Here is a 15,265-nt window from a genome sequence, read left to right as displayed (position 1 = left end):
ACGTCAATACACCTGTGCGGCTTGAAAGTCATACTGCCACTTTCTACTTCCCTTATTAAATATTAGCAGCGCACCCGGCTACAGCGCGGCACCGCAGTTTGTCAAGGCTGTCACCCTTGCTCATGAAAGCACACATTGATTCAAACGTTTCTGCGAGTGGCGCTCTTGGCACTCATGGCTGGCAGCGTGGTTTTGACAAGCCAACTGCACGAGCTTGTGACCACACGTGCAGTCAAATGCTGGGTGCCCTCGACAGCAGTTGCTGAACTACATGGCTTTCATCCGGTGCAGATGCGATGCGAACTGACGGCGGAACTACTGCCGAGCCGAACTGCTGTTGTTGCATGGCAACCCCAAGTGAATTTACTAAAACTTCGGGCCTTGCGCAAGCCGTGCGTTTCTTAAGCGGTTCTTCCGCTTCCAACCCAGTTTCCCACTTCGTTAATGAGGCACTTCCTCCAAGCCCCTCGGCATCCTCGAGATATTCGTCATCTGGATGACCTTCGGGCTGATCAGGTCCATCCACGTCATCAGCACCCTCCTCGCCTCGGTCCACCTTACGCTTCCACATAACTGCCGCTCCATACGCTGCTTCTAGGCCTCCAAATTTTCGGGTGCTAAAAATTTTAGCAGCGTCCCGTCCTTTGACAGCCACTTCCCAGCATGCACCCTTAACATTGTATGTAACTCCACCGACAGAAGGGAACTCTCTTGCCAACGACGCCAACGTGCGCTTACCCTGTTTCGTGGCACATATTAGTCGTTGCTTCCTCTTTGAACATGCATGCAAGCTGTCTTCTTCCAGCGAATCAGCGGGACCAAATGAGGCACTAAGTGCCCCTCCGCCATCGCCTGGGAGCCCGAGAACCCCGGGACCTCCGCGAGAAACTTTGACAGGCTGCGGGGTCACTGGTAACTCGTTCAACAGATCAGCATTCCCAGATTTCTGTGTTGCCTGCCGCTGCTGCCCTTCTGAAGAGTGGAGCACGGGAATAGCTCGTGAGGGGTCACTGAATGCTGGGAGCCGGAGAGACGCTGGGGCCGAATCCCCCAATAATGAGCTCACCAGTGCCAGTGCCGATGACGAGCTGTCAGCTAGTCCCAAATATCCAGAGGCCGAAGGAGCACGCGGCCCCAGAACAGGCGCCGTCCTGCTTTGCGCCTCCTGAGCAGCTGATGACTGCTGCAGCAACTGCTGTTGAAGCTGTTGCAGCTGTTGAAGCTGGTCCTCAAGCTGTTGCTGTAGCTGATGCTGCAGTAAGGCTTGCTGCTTTGCAGTCGACCCGCTCGAAGCCACAGCAGGAAGTGATGGCTGTGTTGTGACTGGCACCTGTCGTTGCATTGTGGGCTTCTGTGGAAAAGCCGTGGTCATACTGTCGCTTGGACACGTAGCTGTCGGTCGGTGAAGTGCCCCACGTGGGGAGTTCCTTGGCGTTGCTGTCCCGGATGTTCCTGTTTTTGTGTGCGTAGGGCTAGCGCTTCGAGCCGTGTAAGCGTTTCCAGCAATAATTGGGTCATGGCCTGCTGGAGCTTCGGCCCCTTCACTTGATAAAGTAAGACCGTCGAGCTTGGTTTTCACACATGGCTGCGGCAGCACGGCAGTGGGGGTCTGTATACCGCGGCTCCCAAGCGCCTCTGCAATTGCCGTAGTGGCGTCCCCCATGAAGAGTAAATCTGGCGCAAAGCGCATTCAGAAGCAGCTGAAATTATGTTCCTACTGTAAACGGAAATGCCTTACTACGGGCCTGCAGCGACGTTAGAAGCATCTTTTTCCGACAAAGCTCTAAAAATCAACGCAAAACAAGCAGCGAAACCAAATTTCTTGTCCAATAAAGCCTACCCGGAAGCCTCGTCGGCATCGAAGGCGTTTCCCGGCCAGTGGGTGGCAGCACAGGTTGTCCCGCAGCTCGCTGTGCTTCAACTTGAACGTTATTCACGGGCTTCGACGTCGCCATGCCCATGAGAGTCTGTCTTGCCTGAACCGCCAACCGACGGGCCTTCTCGAAACCATGCTGTTTGATATTGAAGCAGCTTTGCCTAGGCTGGCCTGCGGCGGAAAAAAGACGAATCAGCAGCGATGCACAGTCCTATAGTGCGAACAAGATAGTGTTCGTGTCTTCTGTGCGAACTCTAGCGATACTGGTTCCGCTAAAAATCAGTGCGTGACAGCAGCCATGCAATCCCTGATGACAGGATGCTAGCAAGTGCTGACAAAACGAGCGGGGCTGAAGGGTGCAACGAGACAGACCGTTGGCATCATTCCACTGCGCAACCCAGCAAGTGTGCTTTTTGCCTATGAAAACTCCCTTGACCTTGGGGAGCTCTGCTGCACGAACCGCATATTGCTGCCGCTCCGGACAGTCGCTCGAATTGCTGTTCCCTGCTTTCCCACTGCTTACAAAACAGTTGTCAGATCCAGTAGCGTTGCGCCGTCCACCGACTGCTGTGCTTGTGGGTGACTGACCCCTCCGTGAAAGACTGGCAGGAACACCAGAACCTTCAGCCATAGAGTTTCCCCCTCCAGCAGGGATTCCGTGCAATTCAGCTGCATCAGCACCGCGCCAGGAACGACTCATGCAAATCTACAGCGTGTGCAGGAACTGATTCAAGCCAATGCAAGACTGCCTGGAAATGTAATTCGACATCTTGGGCAATATTTTCGTCTTCGGTCCGCTACTTCCTGCTAAATCTTCTATCCTTATTTTTCCTCGCCCTAGATGACTATTCAAGCAGCCACGCTTATCTTAATAGTGAGGCACAGGATGTAAACGCACACTAATCTGTAGCGAAACCAACTTACCATCTCCATCTGCGAATGATGCGCCTTCTCGGTCACCCGACCAAGTGCCCTCAAACCCAAGCGTTCTGGGAGAAGCCTTGCCCCCCGTTCCGGTAGGGGGCAGTTGCTGGAGTGTTTGCTGCTGCGCATTGTTGCGTTGTTCCTTCGCTGAGCAAAGATGCTGCATCCGAGTCGTTAATGGTGTATGTCCGGAAGGGCAAACAGGTCCTCCTAGACTAGAAGCATTTGTGACAAGCTGGCCATTGTGTGCATCGCGAACCCCGCGAACAACAACACGCGGTGGACAGTGCGTGTTCCCCAAATCTCCTGTATGGAGTGAAGTGCTGCCGCTGTGCTCCCATCGTTGTCGTGCACCAGCTGCACCTTCAGTTCCGTGCCATATGCCCCCTGGAGGATCCGCATCAGGCTGCTCCAGCAAACGTTGGACGCGTGCAACGCTCGCCTTCAGGCTCTGGCGACGCCTATAAGCAAGACGAATGCAGTCTAGATCACTGAGGACTTCCATAAGCTGGTCGCGTGACCATTCCCGCGCATCAAAAGGAGACAAACACTGCAGAACTACGCGATAGCTTTGCAGCTCCAAGGAATCCAGTGATCTCGCTGCAATCGCAGTATTGAAGTGGAACCCAAAGTTGTCATCGCGTGCAGCCCACGACGGCGCCAACGAACGCAGCATTCTCAGAATTCTCAACACTGCTGACTTCTGCGCAGCTAGCTCAGTTCCCGAGGCGCACAAAAGAACAGCAGGGTCCAGCAGGGGTAGCGGAGGTGCCCACGAGACACTGCAGCGTCTGATGCTGGTGTCGGGAGCCGCCAAAGTGGCCTGGGATAAAAAGGCGCCTTTTTCCTCAGTCGCGGTTGCACTAATCTCCGCACGCCCTCCTCTGGGGCTTTGGCAGGAAATGCCTGTTCCTGTATCCTCCCCGCGCGACGCACGATCAGAGTGCAGAGTATCGGCAGCAGGCCCACCTTTCAACTCAGCTAAGCACGAAACTGCTCCAGGCGCCTCTGTCCACTGAAATGAGTTGCGCATCAAAAGCCTGTCCGGGTCATTGCGGAGCATTCTTAACTCCTGCACGAGCAAGTGGCGTGCTGATGAAGGTAAAGTAGACGGCATGCGGTAGGTCCCAACGCAGTCCCGAAAGATATGGGAATATGGAAGGAGCTCCGCAAATCGGTCAGCGCACGTAACCACTGCAACGTGATGCCTGAAAAGGGGGTGCAGCGACTCCTCTGACTCCTCTTTACTGGGATGAGAAGCATCAAAGCCAAATTTAGTGGCTGAGTTAGCAACATAAGTACCATCTGACCCATTTGGTGGGTTGTTATCCGGTACAACAGCTACATCTGGACAAACTGGGGATTCTGTAGGAGAGGTAAAGGTGGCGCCGCTTTCGGTACTTTTAATCGGCGTCCCGCTGCAGAGTTGCCCTTGCGCCGTTTCACAACCATATGGAGACGAATGCATACTGTCTTGGGCGGCCAGCGCGTCGCCAACTTCACAACGTAGAGACGGGGAAGACCGGGAGAGAATTGAAGACTCCACACAACGCAGCGCTGATTCCTTGGAACAGCTTGACAAAGTTGAGTCTTGGCAACCCGAAGAGCCCAAACGTAGGACCTCAGTAGTACGTGAGGGCTCTGCGCATCTGCCCGAGCCTGCACACTCTCCCGCAGAGCTGGCGGTTGCAGATTCAGAAACAACATGAAGCGTCCTTTTTATTGGGACGGGTGAAGGGCTTCTGCCACGTAAAGCTATGCCCTGCTGAGAAGGATCTCCCGTGCCTTCTTTTGCAGGCCCTGCCTTCCCAACAAAACCTGTACTTTTTAGCACTGCGCCCAATGAAGCGTTCTTTTGCCAATTACTTCTCAACAAGTCAGACGCACCAACGCAGCATCTACAAGAATCTGGGCTTGAGGCTGCTGCACAGCAGCAAATCGCAGCATGCAGATCCTCAAGCATTGATAACACTGTCAGCTGGACGTCTGCGAACACGCCTCCGGCATCCAGCGGAAGCTGCAGCACAGGACAGAAGCGCGCTCACAAGCGTGAGCTAGCGGTGGCAAGGGAGCACGGAGATGAATAACTCCGCTTCAACCTTAGCAGCCAACCGCTGAACTACGTCTGAGCTTGTCTGCAGTTTCACTGCGCTTGCTTACCCGAATAGCACCGTTAGCTCCATGTCCCGTACTGTTTAGCTTCTCCCGGAGTGAAACTGAGCTTTGCAAAGGTTCAGATATATCCTCCACTTGCTCGAATGAAGCATTAGCAGCGTGGGGCAGCGCGAAGCACGAGTCGCGAAAGAAGAATCCGTTTCCTGCCGAGTTGCCATTTCCAACGTCGGACGCGTCAAGCACTGCTTCGATGTCACTTGCTTGGAGAGTCTTACTGCAATTTTCCTCCTCAGAGCAAGATACTCTCACTGGTGAAGCCTGTAAACAGGAGCTACCAACATGAAGGCCACGTGACTCTCCAACATTGTTCTGCACAAAAATGGCAAATAGCCATAAAACCGATCGAGTTTCCTTTACCGTTGATACTGACTTCAAAAGCTCTGCCATTGACAAGCTCAATGCCTGAATGAGGATGAAGCTGTTGCAGTGGCTTACCTCCTCTAGCTTATCCAGCACCAATCCCAATGCATGCAGTAGCTCGTCTTTGTCCGCCCCACAGTCATTGTCTTTCGATGCTCTGGAAGACTCTGCGTCCTTCGCCAGCCTATTTTCACTTGAGGCAGTAGCAACAGGCGTCTTGCCTCCTGCTTCACTAGCTGGCGACATGAGAGCTGCGCCATTCGCCACGCTGTTGCATCCAGCGTCTTCAGCCAACTCCAAACTAAATCCAGCAATCGGCCCAGGTGTCGCCTTGCGGGTGGCACTGCGCCCCTTCTTGCACGCCGCAAGCTTCGTTGGAACCCGAGATTCCTTACTCTCTCCCTGGCTAGTAGAAACTTCATGGTTCAAAGCCGCCAGTTTTGCGCGCAGCTCCAAAGGAATTACACCATCAACATGCAGCCGCGAGCCGTCATCCTGCGCCCAAGAAGGAACATCTCCATGCAGCGCCAAAGAGTGGGACTTGCGCCCGCTAGGGCCGGTGCTGTCGCCTGACGAACTGTTCCGCCCGAAATCCTCTGGCAGCTGAGAGAAAAGCTCTCGCCGTAGGGCAATTTCGTTCGCTGCTTCTGTTTTGAAGGGTCCCAGAAGGGTGGAGTCTGTAGCCCTGACATCCGTGGCCGAACAAGGAAGCTCTGCTACGTGAGTATTGAACCCAAAAATGCACGACCGCATCAGCGGGCTGACATCCACAAATTCTGGAGCAGAAACAGCACTCCGCGGGCTGTTGCATTTTGGTTCGTTGCCGGCCGCAGGGGCGGCACGGACCGATTCGCGCATAGGTGTAGTTTCTGACACTTCCCTCCGTTCCTAGTTCATCGCCTTCCCCTGTTCTTGCACTCCAGAAAAGCCAGCACACCTAGTCAGTGGTACTTTGCCTTGTACCGAAAAGACACGCGAACTGTCAAGACGACAGCGCCACCTGATGCGCCTGTTGAGGCTTCGGAAATAAATCCTGCTATGACTTGCCCTTTCACGCGCAGGAAAATGAATATTATTAAATGTATTAAGTACGCGACACAACCCTCCCAGTCGGTAACACCTTCACTTGGATCAACTGCTTTGCGGCATACGCTCAACAAACGGACGTCAAGAGGGCGGACTCCCGATGAACCCCACGTCCCGTGACAAAATTCCCATATGGCTCACTTATGGCCTTTCTTCGATTACGTATGAACCACGAAAACTCTTCTAATGTGCGGCAAGAGCTAGAACGTGGCAGACGACAGCTCATGTAGCTTACAGGCACTTCAACGGGGCCAGAAGAGGCTGCGCATTGAAGCAGGCTAAATGTTTGGTGCAGTTACTGCCCATTACCTTTAAAAACACCTCAAGCTCCTCTGTAGCCACCTGCAGCCTTGAAGCGCCGCTAGTCAAGTACACAAGAAAGATCTGTCTCGAGCCAAAATGCTCCTCAAAGGTATCTCGAAACAGCAGTTTGTCACCTCACGCGAAACTTAGCATGTAAGAAGACGTAGTGAGAAACCCGTGAGAGCTTTTGTAGAGTTTACTGCATCGGGCAACGTGGGCCCGCGCAACTAGAAAACGCATGCAGGTTACTGGTGCAGACTCCAGAGTCTACAAAAGGAGAGGAAGCAGAGAGTAAACCCCTCAGTAATTCAGCATAAAGAGAATACTTGAAAATTCACTGACTGGAGTTGCAACAGAAGCCTGTAGGAGCCCAGAGGACACTTCAGATCTGCCCTGTTGACTCTGTGAGGGGCAGGCAGCCACAGGAGCTGAACAGAGGGAGGAGGAAAGCACTATGGAGAATCCCACAGATCAAAACAAGCAGTGCATTCTCATACTATCTCAACACCAGAGCGTCATGGTGAACCTAACCCCTCACGACAACAATCCAGCAAACCTTGCGCAAGCGGGCGATGCTCCGGCGAGTGGGAATCGCTTCGATGCTCGTGGGATTACGCTGAAAACGAGCCGCCACAATCCTGGTGTCCTCAACTAGAAATTGTCGTAAATGAAAAAGTGCTCATGAAAAAGAAAAGATCCCCAATGATAATCAATCACCGGGAAAACAGTGGCTCATGTTCAGGCACAGGCAGCGAATGCTGCTCCTGGGGGGTGGTGACTACGGCACTAATAGAATTTTCCAATGCTTAAGTTTTTCGCACTAATGAACTTTTATTCAGCTGTATTTTTCAAGTTTTCTGAATACTGCGCTTTGCCTATCTAACGGTTCTTCCTGGAGATTATCTTCATCATTCGCCCCTTCGAACTATGTAGTGGGGCAAAGCCTCGTTGTGTGGCTGATACCCACAATAAGTGTTACCATCGGACTGGTTGCTAGTGAGACACTTAGCTTGACTCATGCTCCCTATTTATTTCGATTGGAAGGGTTGTTCTTGAGACAGGAGCAGTTGTCTGCCTTTCTCGAACAGTGCAGCGGTGCAAATAACGCCCGTACAAGTGTGTCGCAGTAGTACTTAGTTACTACACTAGCTCGCTGTTGTAGTATCTTACACGTTTGAGCCTTACAAATTATGTGGCTATTGGTAGTATTTCCGGCATGGGGAGAGTCTGAGGCCGTGTCAACATTCACAGTATGTGCAAGAAGCTTTCTTACTCCGTTTGGCCCTCAGCGTGTAACTGATGCAGCTGATAAACCATACCCGCTAAAATGTATAAGGGAATTGATGATGCAGATACTAGTAAGACGAAACACTATGATTTGAATTAATGGCCAGTTACGCTGGAGAACATAACGACGAACAGGATCACCCAGATGCGCAATTGAATGTTTAGGACTCTAGCGTTAATTCCCCAAATTGCTCAGGACCCCTGACCTGCCAGCGGCAGCTCCACCTTTCCAAGCGTAGTCGAATAAATATCTCACGCTTTGAATTATTTTTCCTTGGTGCATGTAATTGGCCCGCCCAAGTTAGTTTGGGAAGAATGGCAGTGTAATGAGCTAAACGTAGGTCGGCTTGCACTTGTCTCACCTGCTCCGGCTGCATAGGCTCACACTGCTTAGTCCTAACTAGAAGGATTTCTAAGCAGTGAGGAAGGTTGCATCATTGTAAGTCGTCATTTCCAGGGATACAGCTTCTTTTTTCCGACTTGTCTGGTTCGGCGCTTGGGCATGTGGCTAACTACAGCCTCAGCAACTCTTCTAGCCTCAACTCCTGGGCCAAACTGCAGAGCACATTGGGCCTTATCACCCAAAAACTAAGACCCTCTGCATGCTTATTTCTTGACTTACTATGTCAGCATTTTGCAATTATATGACCCTTTTTAGTTGCATTGTAGGGCAGCGCACAATAGGCAGGGTTTCCGTAGGCAACAAAAGAGTTTAAAGCAGCCCCTTCTTTAGTCCCATTCCGATGATACAGGATAGAGAAATGCTACAAAAGTTTGTAATAAAACGGGATCAAAGGATCACCTTCGAGAAAACTTTGCAAAGTTTTCTCGAAGGTGATCCATTCACTTCACTAAAGCTTTCCACTCCTCCATCTACCGCCATTGATTTGTGCAAAAAAACAAGGTGTATTGCTGCATTGCTTCGGGGAGTGGGCGTTCCTTTAAAAAGCATAATGAAACGGCCCTAGGAAGTCTGGTGCAACTGGGAAACAATACATTAAAAAGGCAGAGTTTCAAGGGCTCCTAGTCCCTGTTCACTTCGATTCAACGCTGGGCTTTAGTGCAGGCAGCGCACTTAGCCTGGAGAGGGTGGCTCTATATACTGCACGGCCAACTGTCAGAAGAGTCCTGTCCCATTTTGATGTTGTCAAAAACGTTCACATACCCTTAATGTGTTTTCTTCCACGAAATAAAGGTAGCTGGGCGTGTCGTTAGGTGCTCCTAACCAAGCCTCCATGCATCGAATTTAGTTACCCACAGACGAATACGTAGCTGAAAAACCGGGCTCCGTCTGCGCACTGGAGCCGTTCCGGTAGTATGCAATCGCTGAATCCGCATTACTAGGCGTCGGAACAGCGTTAAAGCAACTTGATGCGCGTGGTGAGAGGTATATACATAATTTCACCTACACAACGGCAAAATGTCAGGTGGCAGCGCTGCTCAGCCCATTGAAGCGCATGGGATCGAGAACGAGGCTACGGTTGAATATTAAATTTGAGATGTGACAAGACTACGTCAAACACATTCTCTAAACAACGACCATTTCAAAAGCTTTGTGGGCCGATTCAGAGTGGAACATGCAATCATCGTCGATTCGACGTAATGGGTACCTCGCTTCAAATGAACAGCTCAAGAATGCGAAAGAATGCCATTCACAGGGAGCTGCAGTTGAATCGTTGGCTTCAAGTGGGACACTACCAAGAAAACGTTCATACGTCTGACGCAGATGGAGAAAGTGATGAGGTGCGGTGATATACAACGATTGATGGGGAATGAAGGTGAGTTGGCATTTAACAACAGCTTCCCCAGAATATTGGTCTCTTCCCTATAGCTCCAGCATCAACCTGGAGATCTCGTACAGCTTTGGTGTGGAAATTAACGCCAGGTTGGCGCATCAGGAATGATGATAAGAACTCGCCAAAAACTAAATGGAAAGCAGGTCCAGCATAGCATGCAGCGAAGCTTTCTCTCGTACTTGATCAGGATGAGTAACACATATTCTCATCCAGCTTTTTGGCCATTTTGACTCTAGCTCCCCGAATGTTGTAGTTTCAGTATGGAGACTAAATCAGCTTGTGACTGTCGTCGCGTATGTCGTCGACCAATGCATCCAAAGAGATAAGCTTTTTCAATATAGGCTTTTGTTCTAGTTTATCACAAGTATCCAGTATTCCACACACCTTACGTGGGAGCAACGCAATAAGCGGAAAAGCTTACCTAAGCGGAGCTCCGCAGCAGCTAGCTTTCTTTTTTATGCCACTATTTAAGCATTGATTTTCAGCATATAAGGCGCATCTGAGCGCAAGGTTTCCTGGTGTCTTTACTCATGTGCTATATGCCAGTAACGATGACACAACTGCAGGCAAACAGCGGCAGAAGGAAGCCCTTCTGTTTTTGACTAATTTTGACTAAACGTCAGCAATGGCTAAGCATGCTAGAATGCAGTACAGCATCCCTTCAGTCGTGCGTACACAGAAAATTCGACACGCCAAGTTGCAAGCCTGCGGATTTCCTCCAGGTGCTTATTAGCTCCTTAAGACGCCGAATCCACGCCAATTTAGATTTCATTTCCAACATCCCTCTCACCAATGCCCTACACCCTAGTGATCCTTATTCAGCATATGACGCACTGCAGTGCATAGCGTCGAGTTTCTTGCTACCTGGTTCTTTCGCTGTAACAGCATTGCGGAAGTACTCATTTCAGGCATAAATGCCAGGTTCCACAAGGATATGTCACAGCAGTTCTGCGCCCGTTCCAGTATTTAGCGTTTGGTGCCACATGATTACCAGCCCTGGGGTTGCGCTAATACCGAACGCACCATTCCAGCTTCGAAACAGATGCATGATGTAGTATACAGCGCCTTCTGCTGCGTATACATTGCTACCTGGCCCACGAAGAGGGCACCTTATGAAAAACCTTCTACCTTCAACGCATCTCTTACGGAACAAATACCCGAATTTCAATAAATATAGTCTTCTTCTCATGCCCTGGAATCGATTTTCCCTAAAAGTCTCCCACTCAAGGTTCTTGCCTCCTTGGCCCTGTGGGGAGGCCTGCACCGGTGCCCGCTGTTGCCAGCCCCAATCTCCAGCTATTCACAGACAAGTCTAGTGTATATATGCTAATTTGCTAATAAACTGCCTTACTTCGATACTAGTAAGAAGTTCCTGTCCTCGTTCAGCGTGTTAACCTCTCATAGGTCACCAGCTAGCTTTCTTCTTGCGGTCACCAGCAAGCCCTATTGTAGTGCCTGTGCACTACACTTAGTGGGTCAAGAAATTCGAAAGAGTGCACATCGCAGTTATTGTGCCTCCTCTCGAACTAGTATATAACATAACAAGCCATGTTTTCACGGAGTCCTCCCTTCTAAAGTGATGTGTACTCATAGCTTCCTCACTATAGCCTATCGTGATTGTTGACGCTTTGACCCCTACGCTTAAACCTCACTACAGAGCTGTTCCAATAAAGTGCCCCGCGGTTGAGCGCATATTTACATGCTACCACAGACTCAAGGCAGGGTAAGTGTGAGCACGCGGTTAGGGACAAAGTTCGCTTCAGCAGCAAGCATCTACTGGCCATCAAGGAATGCGTTGAATTTGCTCGTCATATTGCTCTCCGTCCATGGACACAGAGCCCATCGGTAAGCGTACTTACCGTGTCTCGCACTGAATTCTGTCACAATCTTTTGAACATCTCCCAATCGTCCAGCACTTCCTCCGCGGCATGGCCTCAAAAAACTCTGCTGTTGCTTGGCTTTGCGCACAGGATGCGGCCATCAATCCAGCAGATTAGTAAAACGTTGGCAGCATCATGAACTAGTAGGCAGGGGAGACAAACTTATGTATGTTGTGAAGCGACGAAGTGAATCTGAGAAACGGGAAGCCTGAAAACTTCCCAATTTAATCAACGGATGCTTTGCTCCCCCACGAGTTCCTAGTCGCTGCCTGCGCAAACACAAGTGGGCCTCATCCACGCTCTCTGCTTCCTGCACTCGCTTTCCCGCCGAATGTCCCAGTCTCTACACACTTTCTCTGACACTGAGTCTGTCAGCTTCCTTCTGTACTCCTCTTGTAGTGTGCTACATTCTTACTATAAACGCTATAAATTTGTTTTTCGTTAATGGTTTCGCATTCCATATAAGAGGCTAGGCCACGCGGCCTACAGCTGCCGAACAAAAGGCAGCGCAGAGCGTGAGCATGCATTCGTTCCATATTTCACACGCATATGAAGCATGTTAACATCTACGTATGGCCGCATACACAGATACACACACGCGCAAAGAAATAAGTTCATGATTGTACGACAAGCTAGTGCAGGCCTCAGCGGCCCTCCAAGGAGAGGTTACGGTGGAAGCTCAGACAGGAATCATAAAAGTAAATATACATACAGCAGATGAGAAATGGCCGTGATAAGACAGAATAGATGGCGAAAATAGTTAACATAAAATACGAAAAGCAAGTTTGCGCATAAGTGTTAAGTTTTCGATGTGTGCACATCACTGCAGCGGAAGCTGCAGCAACAATGGCCGGAGCCAGCATAGCAGCAGCTGCCATTTTTTTTGCGCAGCATCAAATCTTGCAGCAACAGATATGAAGGAGGCTACCGTCTTGGGACTTACGGATATCCTGTACAGGGATCCTGATTGCAATCAAAGGCAAGTGAACGCCGGCTTAAAGAAACTTCAGAAGAGACAGCGTAGTGCGCAGGCACTACAATAGTGCTTGCTGGTGACCTATAGTGGATAGCTAGCTGGTGATCTATAAGCGGTTAAGAGGTTAAGACGCTGATCGAGCGCGAAAACTTCCTAGCAGTAAAATAGAAAAGCAATTTATTAGAAAAATAACATGTACAAACTAGAAATGTCTACAAATACGCTAAGATGGGGGCTGGCGACAACGCCGGCACCGGTGCGGGTCACATCCTCACCGGGCCAACAAGCAAGAACCATGAGGAGTGACTTTTATGAAGTGTGGTTTTGAGAACTTGAAACAAAACGGTCATTTTAATAAATTGGTAGACGTTACACGACAGATGCGTCGATAGCACAGAGGATTTCATAGAACGCCCAAGTTGCGGGCTAGGCAGCATCGTGGTCACTGCAGAGAACGCGGAGTACTAAATTTGAGGGTGTTCCGGGATATAAAAAGTACTTTTTCCGGACCTGAGGGTACAAATACTTTGCCTTAATAATTCGCACCTAGATATCTCAGCTCAGTAAGGAATGCACCTACGCAACGGAAGTGTAGTCGGTCCTATGCAAAAGGACACTTCTACAATGTCAGTAAACAAATTGCCCAGAGAGACGCCGACCCATCCTCGTCATGCTACTCTGAAACTCACCGTGGCAGAACGGCCGCGTGGGCATAAGGAGACACCCCCGCAGGTGGCGCCTATAACCAGTGTTACCAGTATGCAAGGGGACAGTCCCTACATCACGTGGGACCAATTCCAATCCGCTACAAGTGTAATTAGAACTGTTATATGCGGGACCGGGGATTCGGGCGTAACGTTTCCCATACTACCAGTGGACGGCAGTACTATGCAGGCCTTTCTGCTGCGCATCGAGCGCCGGTACACCCAGAGGGGATTGGAGCCGCGCGAGTGCGGATGTGGTACACTGCGTTCTCTACAGCATCTACGATGCTGCACGACCCTCAACTCCGGAGTTGTATGAAATCTTCTCTTCTACAGACACATCAGCCTCCTAACATCAATTAAATTATTAAGAAGACCATTTTGTTTCAAGTTCTCAAAATTATATTTCATAAAAGTCACTTCTGGTTCTTGCTTTGCTGGCCCGGTGAGGATATAACGCGCACCCGTGCTGGCGTTGTCGGCAGCCCCAATCTTAGGGCATTCGCAGGCATTTCTAGTTTATGCATGTTAATTTGCTATTAAATTGCTTTTCTATTTCACTAATAAGAGGTTACACTGCTCAATCCGCGTCTCAACCTTTTAACCGCTTATAGGTCATCAGTTAGCTATCCTCTAGTCACCAGCAAGCCCCATTGTAGTGCCTGCGCACTACAGAGGCTGGACCACGTTGGAGAGCAAGAGTAGTAGGCAGTCCAGCCGTCCTAGCACTGAGAAGACGGAACGATTAAACAAGGGGGCCTACGCGTGGTTGAATACGAGCGTACTAGGCCGCCTAGCCATAGCAAAAGGATAATGTATGCGGTAGCTGTAGTGCACTGCACCCGCAGCTGCGACTACGTGCTTTCAGTCCCTTGGGCAGGGTCTATAAACTGCACCCTACGCTAGTCCATTTCCTAGAAACTACAGCTATTGCGATTAAGAATACAAAATCATGAGTTTTTCAATTCTGTCTGTCTGTTTCGCACCCTCCTGGGAGCTCGCCTCCTAGTCCCTAAGGGAGGGAGGCTTGCCCTGTTGCTGGCGCTGTCTCCAGCCCCAGTCTCCACGCAATTCCACGAATTCCGTGTGCATATAAAATAATAATCACTTTCTCTTACTTTTTGTCTGGTAAGAGGGCCCTGTCTCCCTCCAGTCTTGCGACCCCTCGTAGGTCGCTGGCTAGCTATCCTCTCTAGAGCACTAACCAGCCCCATTGTAGTGTCTGTGCACTACAACTTCCCCCCTTGCCGGACTGAAATGACCTACCCCAAAATGCATTATTTTGCCTTTTCAATCTCTGTGCTCGTCGAAAGCTAACGCCGTGAGCGCGCGCCATGCGCAGCGCTCTCTCCCCCCCTCCTCATTGAAGGGTGCCCGAGCTGGAGGAGGTGGAGTACAAGGGAGCCATACCGCTACGCTTCGGAAGGGCCAATGTTGTTTCGAGCTTGAAGACGTCTTCGTTGGCGGCGGCGCCAAGCGCGAAGCAAAGCCGGGCAGCCGGTAAGATGGTTAGCTGGTTCCCATGTGGCTTGCTCTTCAGGGGTCCCGCGCCACTTCACGAGGTACTGAGCTGCATCTCCCGAGCCGCTTTGGTCCATAATATAGTCGACTTCGTATTCATCTGTGGGATTGCCTGCTGCATCGTGGATAGGAGGCCAGGCAGCGTCGGCTGCCGAGGGAACCAAAGCAGGAGGGCGGGGGCGGTGGGGAACTAGCTGTGAAACGTGGAAAACACCATGGCATTCATAAGTGGGAGGCAGAGCGAGACGGTAAGCAACAGTTCCTATGCGTTGGAGGACTTCGAAGGGTCCGCGGTAGCGGGGCTCGAGCTTAGGGCAGCTGTTGAAAGGCGGTAGGTGCTTGCTGCTGAGCCAGACCTTATCCCGGTGACGTATAAG

At 50.7% G+C, this 15,265-nt stretch overlaps 2 protein-coding genes across 2 annotated transcripts; both read right to left on the bottom strand.

Annotated features, from left to right (window-relative positions):
* Positions 1-232: 232 nt before the first annotated feature.
* Positions 233-6,193, bottom strand: ENH_00027130 (hypothetical protein, conserved; the record flags this gene model as incomplete). The annotated part of the gene is made up of 6 exons (XM_013579914.1): positions 233-1,674; positions 1,841-2,047; positions 2,249-2,545; positions 2,801-4,817; positions 4,961-5,233; positions 5,411-6,193. The coding sequence occupies 6 exons, from the start codon at positions 6,191-6,193 to the stop codon at positions 233-235; spliced, it is 5,019 nt and encodes a 1,672-aa protein (XP_013435368.1).
* Positions 6,194-14,779: 8,586 nt separating this feature from the next.
* ENH_00027120 (hypothetical protein) lies at positions 14,780-15,082 on the bottom strand (the record flags this gene model as incomplete). The annotated part of the gene is made up of 1 exon (XM_013579913.1): positions 14,780-15,082. A coding segment is annotated over one exon (303 nt), but the record flags the coding sequence as incomplete, so codon positions are not given.
* Positions 15,083-15,265: the final 183 nt, after the last annotated feature.

Source organism: Eimeria necatrix, genomic scaffold, assembly GCF_000499385.1.
Source record: "Eimeria necatrix Houghton genomic scaffold, Enh_scaff201, whole genome shotgun sequence".
Classification (NCBI taxonomy): domain Eukaryota; phylum Apicomplexa; class Conoidasida; order Eucoccidiorida; family Eimeriidae; genus Eimeria; species Eimeria necatrix.
This window is presented reverse-complemented; position numbering and strand designations above follow the sequence as displayed.